Below are 15,300 nucleotides of genomic sequence, written 5' to 3'. Positions count from 1 at the left end.
GGCAGACGCTTTGCTGATTCTTGATGTTCATTTGTAGAACTGTTCATCTGCTTTACATCTATTGTATCTAAATTACATTAAGATACATTGTTTAAAATACTCCGGTCATGTAATTTGTATTGAATTGAATTATATACCACATTTACTTATTCTTACTCGTAATATATTTCTTGTTTTAGAAACATTACAAAGCATGCTCATCTGTTATTTGTAATTTCTAGGGTAATAATATTTAAGTGGCTGGTATATTATTATTTTTGTCTACCTGCAACAGTGGCTGTTGGACCAAGAAGTGAATTTCCCTCTGTGATGTCACATGCTCAGTTATATGCACAATGGAACAGTTGTATGTGTATTTGAATATGAAAATGACAAACGGAAAGGCAAGCAGTAGCCTGACATGTAAATAGGCCTAACTACCAGCACAGAAGCCACAGTGACACTTTTACACTTACGTTTTTTCATTTGATATCTGAGATGTGATGCTCCCTAAATGTGGAGATGGGTCTAAAGTCATGTGAGAGACACTGTCTTATCTCCATCATTTGGAAAACTTGGCAATGTCATTTGAGCACTGTTCGACATTGTGAATCACTACCACTTGAGAGCCCCAAATCTCTGGTGAATAACAATGGTTTCTAATCGGGCCTTTCTCTTTCCATCAGGCTCCTTTTCTGATGCATCCTTGCCCCTCTTCAGGGAATGGGTCCTGACCTTGCTGTGTTATGGGCACTCAAAGGGCTAATTCCCCCCCAACAAAACCCTCTTGATTGAGACAATCAATGAGGAGTGAAACATCTCCACAGAAGCCGTGTTGAACGAGGCCTTTGTCTCGGCAGAGCACTTTGTATCATTGAAATTCACCAGGCTTGACAAAGTAGCAAGCCGAACATGTTTTCTTTTGGATGGCACTCCCACACGTTCAACTTGTCAATGTGTCAGATCATTCCCATTTCTCAGTCAGTTCATTTAAGATTACCGTAATTGTTTTTGCAATCCAAGTCAACATGGTATCTGAATGGGATGAGGCATGGACGAAGCATGTTCGCCTGAATTTGGCATGAATTGTGATCGATGGGCTAGCTTAGTTTTCTGTGTAACAACTACCAAGCAGCCCATATGCTGAGTAGAATTTGATGGTGGTGACAAAGAGTTGCTTCTATTTTGCTTGTCATTATTCCTACCATGAAACCAGCCTGCGACCAGGTCCTGTACACTTTGTTGAGTGTGCTGCCAAATGTACAGGACTCACAACTCTCATCCTTTCTTTTGTCTTTTTGGTGATACTGTTATGGTTAGCCTAGGCTGTACATAATGCTATTTAAACAGTAGTAGGGTTGGATTTCATATGTCTGTGTATCTTATACCCGTTAGCTGTTGTCTTCATGTTAATATTGCATTTGGAAATCTGCCAAGAATCTATTGATTTGACACTTGATAAACACCATATCCTACAATTCGTTTCAGGAGTGAGCGATCACTTGTGCCCTTTTTCAACAGGGTAACTCAAGCATATAATTGTAGGACTGTGCTAACTTGACCGTTAATAATGTTTTCAGTGGGTATTCATCATTATGATGTGAGAATGGAACACTCGATGAAAGGTTTCCTCAGGGCTGCTGCATATAGATCAGATATCATATCGCCTAGCAACGGCCTAAAGAGATCTTACCGTTGGCCAAACATTTTCTGTCTTGTCATCGTGAAGACTAAAAGGGACGATCTCTGACTCTTACAGACTTCATGTTTATTATGCCATCAGTGTTTTATACTGTTTGCTGGCAATGATGCCACGAAGGCAAATTTCCACATTGTGTGGGCAATCAAAAGTGTATATTTATGTTTTCTATTCACATTTGCTCTACAATGCTAACCCAGCTACCAGTGAGTGGTTTATTATAATTTAAAATGTTTTGTTGGTCTTGCATGCCATAGCTAAGCCATATTCTGTTCTAGTCCACTTCTTGGGACTCATTTGGCCAGTAATCCCTTGAAAATGTAACTCGGCACGCTCCACCAACTTAGCCTTCCCACAGAACAGTACATTCTAGCTAGGCACCCCTGGGCTCGCTAGCATTAGCATTACACAGGCCCTCAGTCAGCAAGAGCCTCCCAGAACCATGGGGATTCACTCACAATCTTCCATTGATTTGTCCAACTCTGTGGCTTTAGCTCTTTAGCGATACCCTAAAAGTCTCCCCCAGGTCTCCAGAGGGGTCGCTCTACTGTTATTAATACTCACCCTTGTCCAATTGAGTTAAATAACAAATGAAGCTTGTTTGTTTATTATGTGGAAGGCCTATTGTTGTCACCCACCATGTTAGACTCAATTAAGCACTCTATCTCTTGAATAGTGTGCCAATGTAAATCAGCCAGGGTAGAATGGAGTCCAAGAAAGTTCTACTTTAATGAGCATCAATGCTAAAGACTGGCCCATGTCCATTTTGAAACCAAAGTGATGTGGTGTTTTTAGGCATTGACTTAATGGCGAAACATTCTCTCCAAGATTAGTATAGAATTTGCTAAATGTCAAGTGTACCTCTTTAGTGTTCAGTTGCTTTCCAATGTCGTGTTATGGTTGTGTGTTCTTTCAGCGCAACATAGGGCTTATCACTCTGACACTGGGCCTTTCACAAGGAAAAGCTATTTTTGGATAATGTGATGACACATAGTCTAATTTGAACTGGTCTTTTCCCAGCTTGAGAAGACAACTCTTATCCATTTTGTACTAAAATGTAGGCCCGGGCCTCCCGTGTGGCGCAGTAGTCTAGGGCACTGCATCGCAGAGCTAGCTGTGCCACCAGAGACTCTGGGTTCGCGCCCAGGCTCTGTCACAGCCGGCCACGACCGGGAGGTCCGTGGGACGACGCACAATTGGCCTAGCGTTGTTCGGGAGGGTTTGGCCGGTAGGGATAACCTTGTCTCATCGTGCACCAGCGACTCCTGTGGCGGGCTGGGCGCAGTGCACGCTAACCGAGGTCGCCAGGTGCACAGTGTTTCCTCCAACACATTGGTGTGGCTGGCTTCCGGGTTGGATGATTGCTGTGTTAAGAAGCAGTGCGGCTTGGTTGGGTTGTGTTTCGGAGGACGCATGGCTTTCGACCTTTGTCTCTCCCGAGCCTGTACGGGAGTTGTAGCGATGAGAGTAATTACTAACAATTGTAGCGATGATCGTTGTAGTGATGATAGTAATTACTAACAATTGGATACCACGAAATTGGGGAGAAAAAGGGGGGTAAAATAAAAAATGTAGGTCTACAAGTTGTGATTTGCTGTTAGATGTTTGATAGGATGTAGGCCTAGCTATGAATCATCTGAAGTGATGTGAAGTGCAGTCACTGTGATGTGTCCACTAACTTCATTTGTGTTGCGTCTTCTCCAGTGATGGAATGGGGCGACGATGTAAGGCCCCTTTCTGAAGAGGAAGCCATGGTCATCGTCAACCACCAAGCCACAGGGGACGTGTGCACCCTCATGATGTGCCTGCAGGACAAGGGCACGGTAATGGACACCTCCATAGTTGGCATTAAAATGTAGCCTCCTAGACCAGGGTTTCCCAAACTCTGTCCTCGTGACCCCCCCCCCCCCCGGGTGCTTTTGCCCAAGCACTACACAGCTGATTCAAATAATGAAAGCTTGATGATGAGTTGGTTATTTAAGTCAGCTGTGTAGTGCTAGGGCGAAATCTAAACAGGGCCCCAGGACTGAGTTTGGGAAACCCTGTCCTAGACTACAAATCACTTCAAGTGAATTCAGGGATGAAACTAACAGATCTAGAAGTGACAGTTAAACATGTCCTTAAATGTAAGAGGTAGGACTATTTCTCTATAGAAAATGTCTTGAATTGAACTCTTTCAACCCACTTAGGGGCACTTGACTTGGATGTCTGGAATGTGGTTGGATGATTGTGTGTCTGGGGACCAACTTTCCCTTTAAGAAATATTTTTAAATCCTGCACTGAAAAATGTCAGGTTTACTGAGCGCAAAACGGGACATTGAAAATTCGGTGCAACTTCCAGCGCTTGTTTACTGTGAACTGAGGCTGTACCCACTTGTAATTTTCCATTTTAACAGTGGCCATAGAGGGCTACTGTGGCTATTTGATCATAATGTAGGCCTACCAAAATGGCCTACCATCAAAAACAATGGAGAAAATAAATCCCTTAACATTTTAACATTAATAACTGTTGTATCATTCAGCATACAGTAGCAGCCTGTGTGTGGTGTCCAATGTAGGCGTACATTCCAGGAGACTTTCGGTAGAAACATGTAGGGCTTGACATGAACCCATTTAATCACTTGTCCTTCACACTAAGAGGTGACTGAAAATGTTGATGCAAGAAACCACTTTACAAAATAAATGCATTATTATTCCCATAATATTATTACAGAGAATTAGACAAATGATGCTACCCTCTGCCTATTGACTACTTTGCATATTCAAGCTTGTTTCAGAATACAACACGGCCTCTTTAAGACAAAAAAAAGCTCTTTGCCTGACTCGCTTTTCAAAGATGCCTAGGAATGTACAAGTGTTGTGCTCTTGTAGGAAGCAATGACTCCCCTATTGCTGACTACAAATAATCTATAAGTGGGCTAATAACTCACTAACTAGCAAAACATATGAACAAAATGTGCATTCGTGGATACATGCAGCTCTCGCTTTGATCTCAAAACAAGCTCATCTACTCACGCTGTAATTCCAGTCCAGTTGAAAGTAAATGGCACAGATCAATGTATGGCAATGGTCTATTTGCATGTAGGCCTACTCCAGCTCTGATTGTGTTTGCTGAGTATCGGCTGAGTAGTGCATGTCATTGCAATAGAGTCCTACTCCGATGTGTTCTGCCTGCAGCAAAATCTCTTGCATAGTTCATTGCATTGAAAATGGCTAATATTGTGTTGATTCAATCACAAGTGCCACAGAAAAGGGAAATGTTGGTGTTAACAGGGCAAACTCTAAAACAGTGAGGTAGGCTATATGATCACACTGGTAATAGATCCTTTGCTGTGTTACTTGAGGCACAGCTGAGTGAGCATACATTTGAAATAATTAGCTTTTTATTTTTATATTACTGGACTGATGGTGCCTGGCATCTGATGGTCAGTCTCAGTGGAAGGAGAGAGCAGCAGACTGAGGGTCTGCCTTTCATCCTCCCTCTGCTCTCCCTTTCCTCCACTGACAATGACCAAAAAGGGACACCTTCTTCCAGCTGATTGGGAAACTCGTGTCGCACTGACAGTATCAACTTTGCTGTAGCAATCTTTTATGCCTGCTACGTTACTGCAGACCAGTGGTAAGCCTTATAGTGCACTTGATTTGCTCTCTGGACCTGCCGGGAAGGCAGAGTTTGGACCTTCAGACAGATGAAATGGTTCAAACTGGCAACAGTTCACCTACCTGGCACGCAGGGCAGCTGAATTGGGTGCACCTACTGCCAACAGCCTGAGCTGAAATTAAAAAAAATAAAAAAAACAAATAGGAACACAAGTCTTTATCGTTGGGTTTTTACAGAAATGTTTGGAGATTGACCGGGTTGGTCATCACTGCTCTATAAAGTTAAGTGAAGTTCAATCTCGTGCTTCTCTCTGTGGGCTGATCACGGGGGAGCTGCACAGCGCACTCAGGGCTATGGTCTGGGTGTGATATCCTGCTTAATATACTGCTCAAGGTGGGCTGATGATTGTGTGTGGGTTGGAATATTCACTGAAGCAGTTCTATTCTCCAAGGGAGATAGCTATTCTGCACCACAACATTATTGCATAATATTACTTATCAGTATCAGATGAATGATATTAATAATTAGCCATTGTATCAGCAGGACTAACTGACTATCCAGTATCCACAGTGACACACACTACCTGGAATGTGTTTGACAAAGATAAGATATTGTCATTTGTGACTTGCATATTTAACCAAAATGACATATTTCACCAAAGTTCTACTGTGTGAAAGTAAATAATTAAGGTAAAAGGACAGAAGCGATAATGACCAAAGACCTGAGCCTGGAGTTCAAATCCAGTGGTATTTCTTTGTCTTAGGAATGTCAAATTTGCTAATTGAAGTTGTTTAACCCATTTACACTCATGGGAATTGACCTAACTGGATAGGGCTAAATTGAAATGTTTCTTACAAAAGAAGTATGAAAAATATATGCATAACCATGGCAGCAATTGCAAGGGGGCATGTATTAGACCAAAGGTGTGTACCCAACAGTTCACCTGATAAGACTGAATCCAAACATTACACTGTTGATTTAATGTGCATTTTACATTTACTGTACTTTTTGCTGAATTTGTTAAAGATAAAATATTAATACCCTGGATACATTCAGTAACATAATACTATTCCTGGAAAATGTGGGGTAGGTGCAACATAAGACAAAAAAATGACAAGAGTTTGAGTGAGAGGACTAACTGGTGTCTCCAAGTGGCCACACCTCTCCAAAGTGTGCATAGTTCCTAAGCAATTTCAATGCAATTTTATGGCTCAATTTAGGGCTGGGCCTGTGCGATATTTAATTAAATACATTAATTTTTTGGGCGTGATCTTCAGAATGCCTGTATTGCACAAATCCATTTTTTTTTTCTTTTTTTTTTACATTTTATTAGCATTTTATGTCCGCTTGCTCTCGTTGTGTTTTTGGTGTCAGATCCTGTGTTCAATGACTGTAGACTGTGTGCATCTTAATATTTACAAACACCAAGCCCCTCCCACTGCTACTCACAGCAATAAGGAAGAATGATTATTTCTTCAGCTCTCTATTTGCATTTCAGTTTTGATCCAACAGAATTGTTCATATGGACACTGAAACGCATTGAGACATTATTTTACTGTAATAGAGAAGTTAACTTTTCTAACAATACAATTTTTATGTCTCAACTCCTCACATTGAGAGCGGAACAGACACTACTAAAATGGCAGTATCAATTCACATTGATTCTGGAAAATGTATGCTCAGTTTGTCACGGTACCGCTAGCAGCATGTTAGCCAAAAATACTATTATACTAGCTGTATTTTTATAAATGTGCAATAAGAATAAAACACAATTTTATATATGGAATTGGCAACTCATTCTGAGAAATAAGGTAGGTCACTTGATTTCAATACGTGGACAGGCTAGCATGCTGTTCAAACAGTTGGAGATGGACAGAAGGGTGTGTTCATAACAATTCAACTGTTCTACCTTGTTAGCTAGCAAATAGATCGCACTTGGCAAAACATAAAATCTAAATATTAGCTGGCTACTCACTAGCATGTGGGCTTATGCTTAATATATAGTTTGAGACCTGTTAGTTTTCTATAATGCCTTCTACAAGAAATTAGTTTGATTCAATGTGCATTATGCATCGTTCTGTTAAAACTTGTAACAAAAAGAGCATTTTCAACCAGGGTTTCCGTTAGCCGACATTTGGCAATAATATTGCCGCTGGCTAATTGTCCAGGAGATTAATAAATCCCATAGCAAAATAATGCTTTTTAGGCACATTTTTATTTAATGGAAATACCAGCCACAGTAAATGTATTTGACTGGTCTTATCGATCTATAGCCCTCAAACTCAACTCTGCACCTCGAAGCCAATTTCACTGCTTTTTTCATTGTTCCCCTCTAATCAGGGACAATTCATTATCAGGTAGAACACAAAACCAGCAGGCTCAGGACCTCAGAGTAAAAGCTGATTTATGCTTGATCCAATAATGTGGTCCGGAGGCTCCATATGGAGCGTGTGAAGCAATTGCGTGGACTCGAGGCTTGCAGAGGGATGATCGAGCTCCATACAGCGACGCCATGCGCCTCCCAAATGTTGTAACAATGTGGAGTGCTCTGTAGAGCTGCGCATTGAAATGATTGGTTAACGGTAGGTGGTATAAAGGTGTATAAACACAAACTCACTTCACTCAAGCTTTGTTTACAAACTGTACGATGGCTCAAACGGAATGTGGCAGAACTATACTGGTAACTAACCCCTTTTCTACTGTTAGCTAGCAGGCTACCAACTAGCACGGCAGAAAAGGTACACTGTTGTGACTGGATGCCATAGTGTTTAATTTAATGTTATGCTATTATCTGAAGAATGAACACATCCGACAGCAGTGGCTACACTTTCATTTTGGATAACAGGCGGCACCAAAAAGTATGATGATGTCACGTGTGTGAAGTGAATATGCCGAGCGAAGTTGCACTATCAGTTGGGGAGAACATTTGATGGGTCTTGCCAGGAAGCTAATCCTGAAGACGGATGCTTTGCCATCATTGAAATGGATCTTGCAAGCGCTGACCATAATGTAAGTATCAGAGTTTTAGTCTGATGCTGTGGCTGTAACACTGGCTGTTTTGACTTGTGAATGGTATATTTTCTGTAACACACCAATGTTTTTTCTTCAACATCCAACATTCAACATTTCTTCAACATACATCTTCAAGCCCTCTGAGAACTGCCAGCACACAGCTGACATGAAGGAATGTTGGCTGCAAAAGGAGCTGTGGCGTGGCGTGTATGGTATTTGTAATTTACCTCTGAAAATCATATTCTGACATTCCATTGTTTTGTTTTTGTCGTACAGTTGATGTAGATTGGGGCTAATGATTTCCATCACCTTTTTGTCTTTCCACTATCATCAAGCTGTAATGATAGACATTTTAGAAAATTCAACCTCTACTGACTGCACAGCTTCCCAGGCAACCACCACAGCAGGAATGCTGTGATACATAATCAGCTTTCACTAGGAAAAGAAGGGATATGCTGTGAAGAGACCCAACATATTGTAAGGGATAGTTATTCATTTCAAGTCATTTGAGCATTTCGGGCGCACACACACATTCAAATTGCAAACATTGAAAACTTTTACAAAAAAAAGGGCAGGACCAAATATTTCAAATTGAGTACTTCAAAAACACATTGTGGAATGAGTAGATCTCTGCATCACAAATTGATAGCATCATAACCTACAACGGTAAATAAAATAAAATTCACTACCCATTTAACAAACATTTCTGTTTTAAAAAACATTGCAGGCTAGGTAGACAGGCTCCTGGATGTCCTCTTCAATGAGGTCACCCTTGATCCAGCTCTGTATGTGGGGAAGCTGTGTGTGCTATCCATCCCAGGACCCCTGTAAACCCAATGTGAGAGGCCTGACTAGGAGGCCATATCTTGATTTGTCTCGTGCTACAATCTTGAGTGTGACTGAAGCCTGCTTGATTGAAGCGGGGTATATGGGTCACCCTCCTCTCCCGCTCTCCTCCCTATCAATCTCTGTAGTTGGTTGCATTTCCTAAACCCTAAGTAATTAATTTTACATGATGTCACATTTTGTTTAAAAAATGTAAAAATCAAGCATTCGGATTGGAGATGAGTGTTAAATTGTGCGAATCAATGGGGTCCTGCACACTGTAGGGTGGCCGGGTGCCTATATTAGGCTTATGGCTTTAATCATTTATGTCAAATGTCTCACCATTGTTTCTCACCTTTATTTCTCATGAGTGTTCATGTTGACACATTTCTTGGCTATATTGGCCTATTGTAAATGATCAATTAAATGTCTGATAAATACAACTCTTGTCATTAATAATGATAATGCAGAGGCACCAATAAATTGTCCAGTACACTTATTGTATACTCCTTGTCAGGCCTATACAGAGAGAACAGTCGCTAAGTGCGTTGTTGGAGCTGATAGGATCGAAAGTAAGGGAGCTTTGCTCTCGGTTCAGCTTTTGCCATTCAAATCTTTCCTTAACCCCCTAGAGTCGATGTCAGCGCCACCAAGGACATCTAATTAGCATAACAAAACAATTGCCATAATTTCGTCAGTATAGGCTAGAGATATTTTTTGTTGTTGTTGCATGGGCTGTGTCTCACTCCACTGCATCCGCAAATGTCGCCCTTCCCCATCTGCGGTGAATGGTTGCAGAGCTAGAGCGGTGTTTGTCAGACAGACCATGAGACATCCCGTAAATCGGTCTTCTCACGAAAACGCCTGTAGCATCTGAACCGACAAACCCCTCCTTTAATAACCCCTCTATGAAAAGATGAGACTCTCACGAACACAGGTTGTTAGAAATGTTTTCACATTTATTCTAAGTTAAAAACAGATACCTTATTTCCATAACTATTCAGACCCTTTGCTATGAGACTCTGCATTGAGCTCAAGTGCATCCTGTTTCGATTGCTCGTCCTTCATGTTTCTACAACTTGATTGCAGTCCACCTGTGGTACATTTTAATTGATTGGACATGATTTGAAAAGGCACAAATATGAGGTCCCTGTCTATATAAGGTCCCACACTTGACAGTGCATGTCAGAGCAAAAACCAAGCCATGAGGTCAAAGGAATTGTCCGTAGAGCTCCGAGACAGGATTGTGTCGAGGAACAGATCTGGGAAAGGGAACCAAAAAATGTCTGCAGCATTGACAGTCACCAAGAACACAGTGGATTACCAAGACTCTTCCTAGAGCTGGCCGCCTGGCCAAACTGAGCAATCGAAGGAGAAAGGTCAGAGAGGTGACCAAGAAACCAATGGTCACTCTGGCAAAGCTCCAAAGTTCCTGTGGAGATTGGAGAACCTTCCAGAATGACAACCATTTCTGGAGCACTCCACCAATCAGGCCTTTATGGTAGTGGCCAGACGGAAGCAACTCCTCACTACAAGGCACATGACAGCCCACTTGGAGTTTGCCTAAAGGCACCTTAAGGACTCTCAGACCATGAGAAACAAGATTGAAATATTTGTCCTGAAATAGCAGTGCAGCAACGCTCCCCATCCAACCTGACAGAGCTTGAGAGGATCTGCAGTGAAGAATTTTAGAAACCCCACAATACAGGTGTGCCATGCTTGTAAAGTCATACCCAAGAAGCCTCAAGGCTCTAATCACTGCCAAAGGTGCTTCAACAAAGTACTGAGTAAAGGGTCTGAATACTTATGTAAATGTGATATTACTACTTTTTTTGAAAAAAATGCATATAACCTGTTTTTACTTTGTCATTATGGGGTATAGTGTGTAGATTGATGAGGGGAGAAAAAACGATTTAATAATTTTTAGAATAAGACAGTAACGTAACAATGTGGAAAAAGTCAAGGGGTCTGAATACTTTCCGAATGCTCTGTATGTGGAGATAGTTTAGTCCCTAAAATAAAGGGTTAAATACTTGATCTTTCATATCTCTCAGATTTAGGACAGACACAGAACCAACTTTTGATAATTTTTTTTGTACGATCTGTTTATCCATGTTTGAAGCAAACGTTTCCATGGACTATTAGCTGTAAGGCCAAATTATGTGTTTCACCCAAAAAAATGTAATACCTTAAGGGGTCCTACAATATCTAAATATTCCATGGTATGACCACAATTCCATATGTTAGCTTAGTAGGAACCCCCGCCATTAAATTGATTTCAAAATACTGACGACGGATCGGCTCAGAGATATTACAACATATGGCTGCTAATATTGAGGCGGCTTATTCTAACGCTTACCCTATAAAAATGCATTATCCCTGATTTGACACATCATTAGGCTACACATCATGAAATGCATTGAGACAAATTACAGACTAGCCTACAAGTATCAAAATAGAGCTCATTTGTAACGGTTTTCTTTATGAGAAGGAGAGTCGGACCAAAATGCGGCGTGTAGATTACGATCCATGTTTATTGTGACTATAGCAACACGAATCTAAATACAAACAGTGCAAAATAATAAATGTAATGAAAACCGAAACAGCCTAAACTGGTGCAAACTAACACTAAGGACAGGAACAATCACCCACAAACACACAGTGAACCCCAGGCTACCTAAATATGGTTCCCAATCAGAGACAATGACGAACACCTGCCTCTGACTGAGAACCATATCAGGCTGAACATAGAAATAGACAAACAAGACATGAAACATAGAATGCCCACTCAGATCACACCCTGACCAATCAAAACATAGAAAATACAAAGTAAACTATGGTCAGGGCGTGACATCATTTGATTGAACATGAAATATATTGCAATATGATTGAAATAGGCCTATAGCTTGCTGTTTATTTTAATGCAGTCATTTAGTTTTTTATTTTAAGCATCTTTTTATACTTGTTTTTATCAATTACAAATACATTGGCAACTTTTGTATTTGTAGTCCACTGTTCTGACATCGCAGTCACAGCGAGACGGATTAACCATGTGATTCTATGTTATGGCAGAGATCTATGTATTAAGTGATGAGGGAGGGCAAAAAAACACCTAACGACGCATTTAGCAGTTCTACGAGTGGTCTGAAGCAGACGTTAGATTACGAGCGTTTTCAAAAGCAACGTCAAAGGTGTAATGTGCAGAAATCACTCAGCCATTTCCTGGTTGCTAAAATCCTACTAGTTTGCATTGTGTAGAGATTCATTGTATCATCAATAACCCAAAATATTGTATTTTAAGCTGGTGTACAAATCTGAGGGTAAAAGATGCTACCGCTTCTTGCTTTCGACGCGTAACAGATCTATAACTCACATTTCTATGTAATTTTGGTCAGGTCTCCCAAAAAGTTACATATTGCAACTTTAACGGTGGTTTTGGGAAACAGCTCCGAGATTTAACAATGCTCCTAACAAGGTTCTAATGAGGAACTTAGACTTAACCTCTTGAAACTAGGGGGCACTATTTTTATTTTTGGGAGAATAACGTTCCCAAAGTAAACAGACTATTTCTCAGGACCAGATGCTAGAATATGCATATAATTGACAGCTTAGGATAGAAAACACTAAAGTTTCCATAACTGTCAAAATATTGTCTGTGAGTATAACAGAACTGATATTGCAGGCGAAACCCTGAGGAAAATCCAATCAGAAAGTGCCTCTTATTTTTAAACCGTTGTGTTCCTATGCACCCCTATTGGCCATTGAAAGAGATATCGACGAGATTCCTTTTTCTACGTATTCCCTAGGGTGTCTACAGCATTTTGACGTAGTTTCGCGCCTTTATGTTGAAGAATAAGCGTAAACGACTACATTGCGTAAGTGGCCAGCTGAGGGCTCTCGGAGTGATTCTTGCGTAAAAGACAGAGGGTGTCATTTTTCCTCTCGCTCCTACTGAAAAGCCAGTTGTCCCGGTTGATATATTATCGAATAGATATTTGAAAAACACCTTGAGGATTGATTATAAAAAAAACGTTTGCCATGTTTCTGTCGATATTATGGATATAATTTGGATTTTTTTCCGGCGTTGTCATGACTGCTATTTCCGGTGGATTTCTCAACATAACGTGACCAACAAACTGAGGTATTTTGGGTATAAAAATAATCTTTATGGAACAAAAGGAACATTTGCTGTCTAACTGGGAGTCTCGTGAGTGAAAACATCTGAAGATCATCAAAGGTAAACGATTAATTTGATTGCTTTTCTGATTTTCGTGACCAAGCTTCCTGCTGCTAGCTGGACATAATGCTATGCTAGGCTATCGATAAACTTACACAAACGCTTGTCTTGCTTTGGCTGTAAAGAATAATTTCTAAATCTGAGATGACAGGGTGATTAACAAAAGGCTAAGCTGTGTTTCACTATATTTCACTTGTGATTTCATGAATATGAATATTTTCTAGTAATATTTTTTGACCGTTGCGCTATGATAATTAGTGTAGTTGATGACAATTCTCCCGAATCCGGGATGGGTAGTTCCAATTAAGATGCTTTTGGCAAACCGGACCCAGGTCACCAACGACATGTTGCCCATTGCTTACCTTGTCACCTGGAAACGACCACAAAGGTGTTTCAAAGAGCTGTTAGTCAAGGCGAGTTCATGAATATACGCTCACCGCCTGTTCTTTTATGCTTCCTGGTACTTAGAGATTCTGAGAAATTCTGAGCATTTTAATTACATAAAAATATTACGAATGATGGTTTGGTCATTCAAAGGCAATTTTTACTTGGGAAATAGGATGACTGTGGGACCTTTTTTAAGATGAATTGTCATAATCTAAATGTGATTTCTGTCATTCTGAGCACCATGGGTGGACGCCCTAATAAGGTTACGCAGCCAATGTATATGGGTCCGCTAAATTTCTCAACAAAATGTAGTCAAATATCTGACACCACATTTTCCTAACGGAAACCGTGCACACACGCACACACAGGGTCATCCGCACATTCACACACACACACACACACACACACATCTACATGTTGACTGCAACAGCTCTACTCGAAGCGCTGCTGGCTGATACTGTACTCTGGCTAGCCAGCAAGTATCTGATTCTCAGCCTCCCTCCAGTTTAACCTGAAATGATTGGCATGTCTTGTGATGGGATGCGAGAACCCAGTCCCTCAGCCAGTGGCTCTGTCCCAAACTCACTGACAGTGTCCCAAATAGCACCTTGTTCCCTATATAGTGCACTACTTCTGACCAGAGCCCTATGGGATTCCCTATGGGCCCAGGTCAAAAGTAGTGCGCTATAAAGGGAACCTTTATCTCAGACTGGCCAATAAAAATAAAATATTAAGATGGGCAAAGGAACACAGACACGTGAACTCTGCTGAGAAGGCCAGCATCCTGGAGTCGCCTCTTCATTGGATGACGTTGAGACTGGTGTTTTGCGGGTACTATTTAATGAAGCTACCAGTTGAGGACTTGTGAGGCATCTGTTTCTCAAACTAGACACTCGTATGTACATGTCCTCTTGCTCAGTTGTGCACTGGGGCCTCCCACTCTTTCTATTCTGGTTTGAGCCAGTTTGCTCTGTTCTGTGAATTGAGTAGTACACAGCGTTGTCTGAGATCTTCAGTTTCTTGGCAATTTATTGCATTGAATAGCCTCCATTTCGAATGGAATAGACTTACGAGTTTCAGAAGGTCTTTGTTTCTGGCCATTTTGAGCCTGTAAACGAACCCACAAATGCTGATGCTCCAGATACTCAACTAGTCTAAAGAAGGCCAGTTTTATTGCTTTTTTTAATCAGCACCACAGTTTTCAGCTATGCTAACATTATTGCAAAAGGGTTTTCTAATGGTAAATTAGCCTTTTTAAAATGATAAACTTGGATTAGCTAACACAAGGTGCCATTGGAACGTGATGGTTGCTGATAATGGGCCTCTGTATGCCTATGTAGATATTCCATAAGAAATTTGTTTCCAGCCACAATTGTCGTTTACAACATTAACAATGTCTACACTGTATTTCCAATCAATTTGTTATTTGAATGGACCATTTAAAAAATAAAAAAAATGTTCTTTCAAAAACAAGGACATTTTGAAGTGACCCCAAGCTTTTGAACGATACTGTACGTTTCCATTGATCATTGATCATCCTTGAGATGTTCCTACAACTTG

The 15,300-nt window shown here is 40.8% G+C and overlaps 1 protein-coding gene across 1 annotated transcript in view; it reads left to right on the top strand.

The window, feature by feature from the left end:
- lpgat1 (lysophosphatidylglycerol acyltransferase 1) overlaps positions 1 to 15,300 on the top strand; it is an 81,445-nt gene that overhangs the window by 26,195 nt on the left and 39,950 nt on the right. Inside the window, exon 3 of the mRNA XM_036984801.1 lies at positions 3,383 to 3,501. Coding sequence (XP_036840696.1) covers positions 3,383 to 3,501 — 119 coding nt within the window. The remainder of the gene's footprint in view (positions 1 to 3,382; positions 3,502 to 15,300) is intronic.

This window comes from Oncorhynchus mykiss, chromosome 8 (assembly GCF_013265735.2).
Source record: "Oncorhynchus mykiss isolate Arlee chromosome 8, USDA_OmykA_1.1, whole genome shotgun sequence".
Lineage (NCBI taxonomy): Eukaryota > Metazoa > Chordata > Actinopteri > Salmoniformes > Salmonidae > Oncorhynchus > Oncorhynchus mykiss.
The sequence above is the reverse complement of the archived record's forward strand: the minus strand, read 5'-3'. Positions and strand labels throughout refer to the sequence as shown.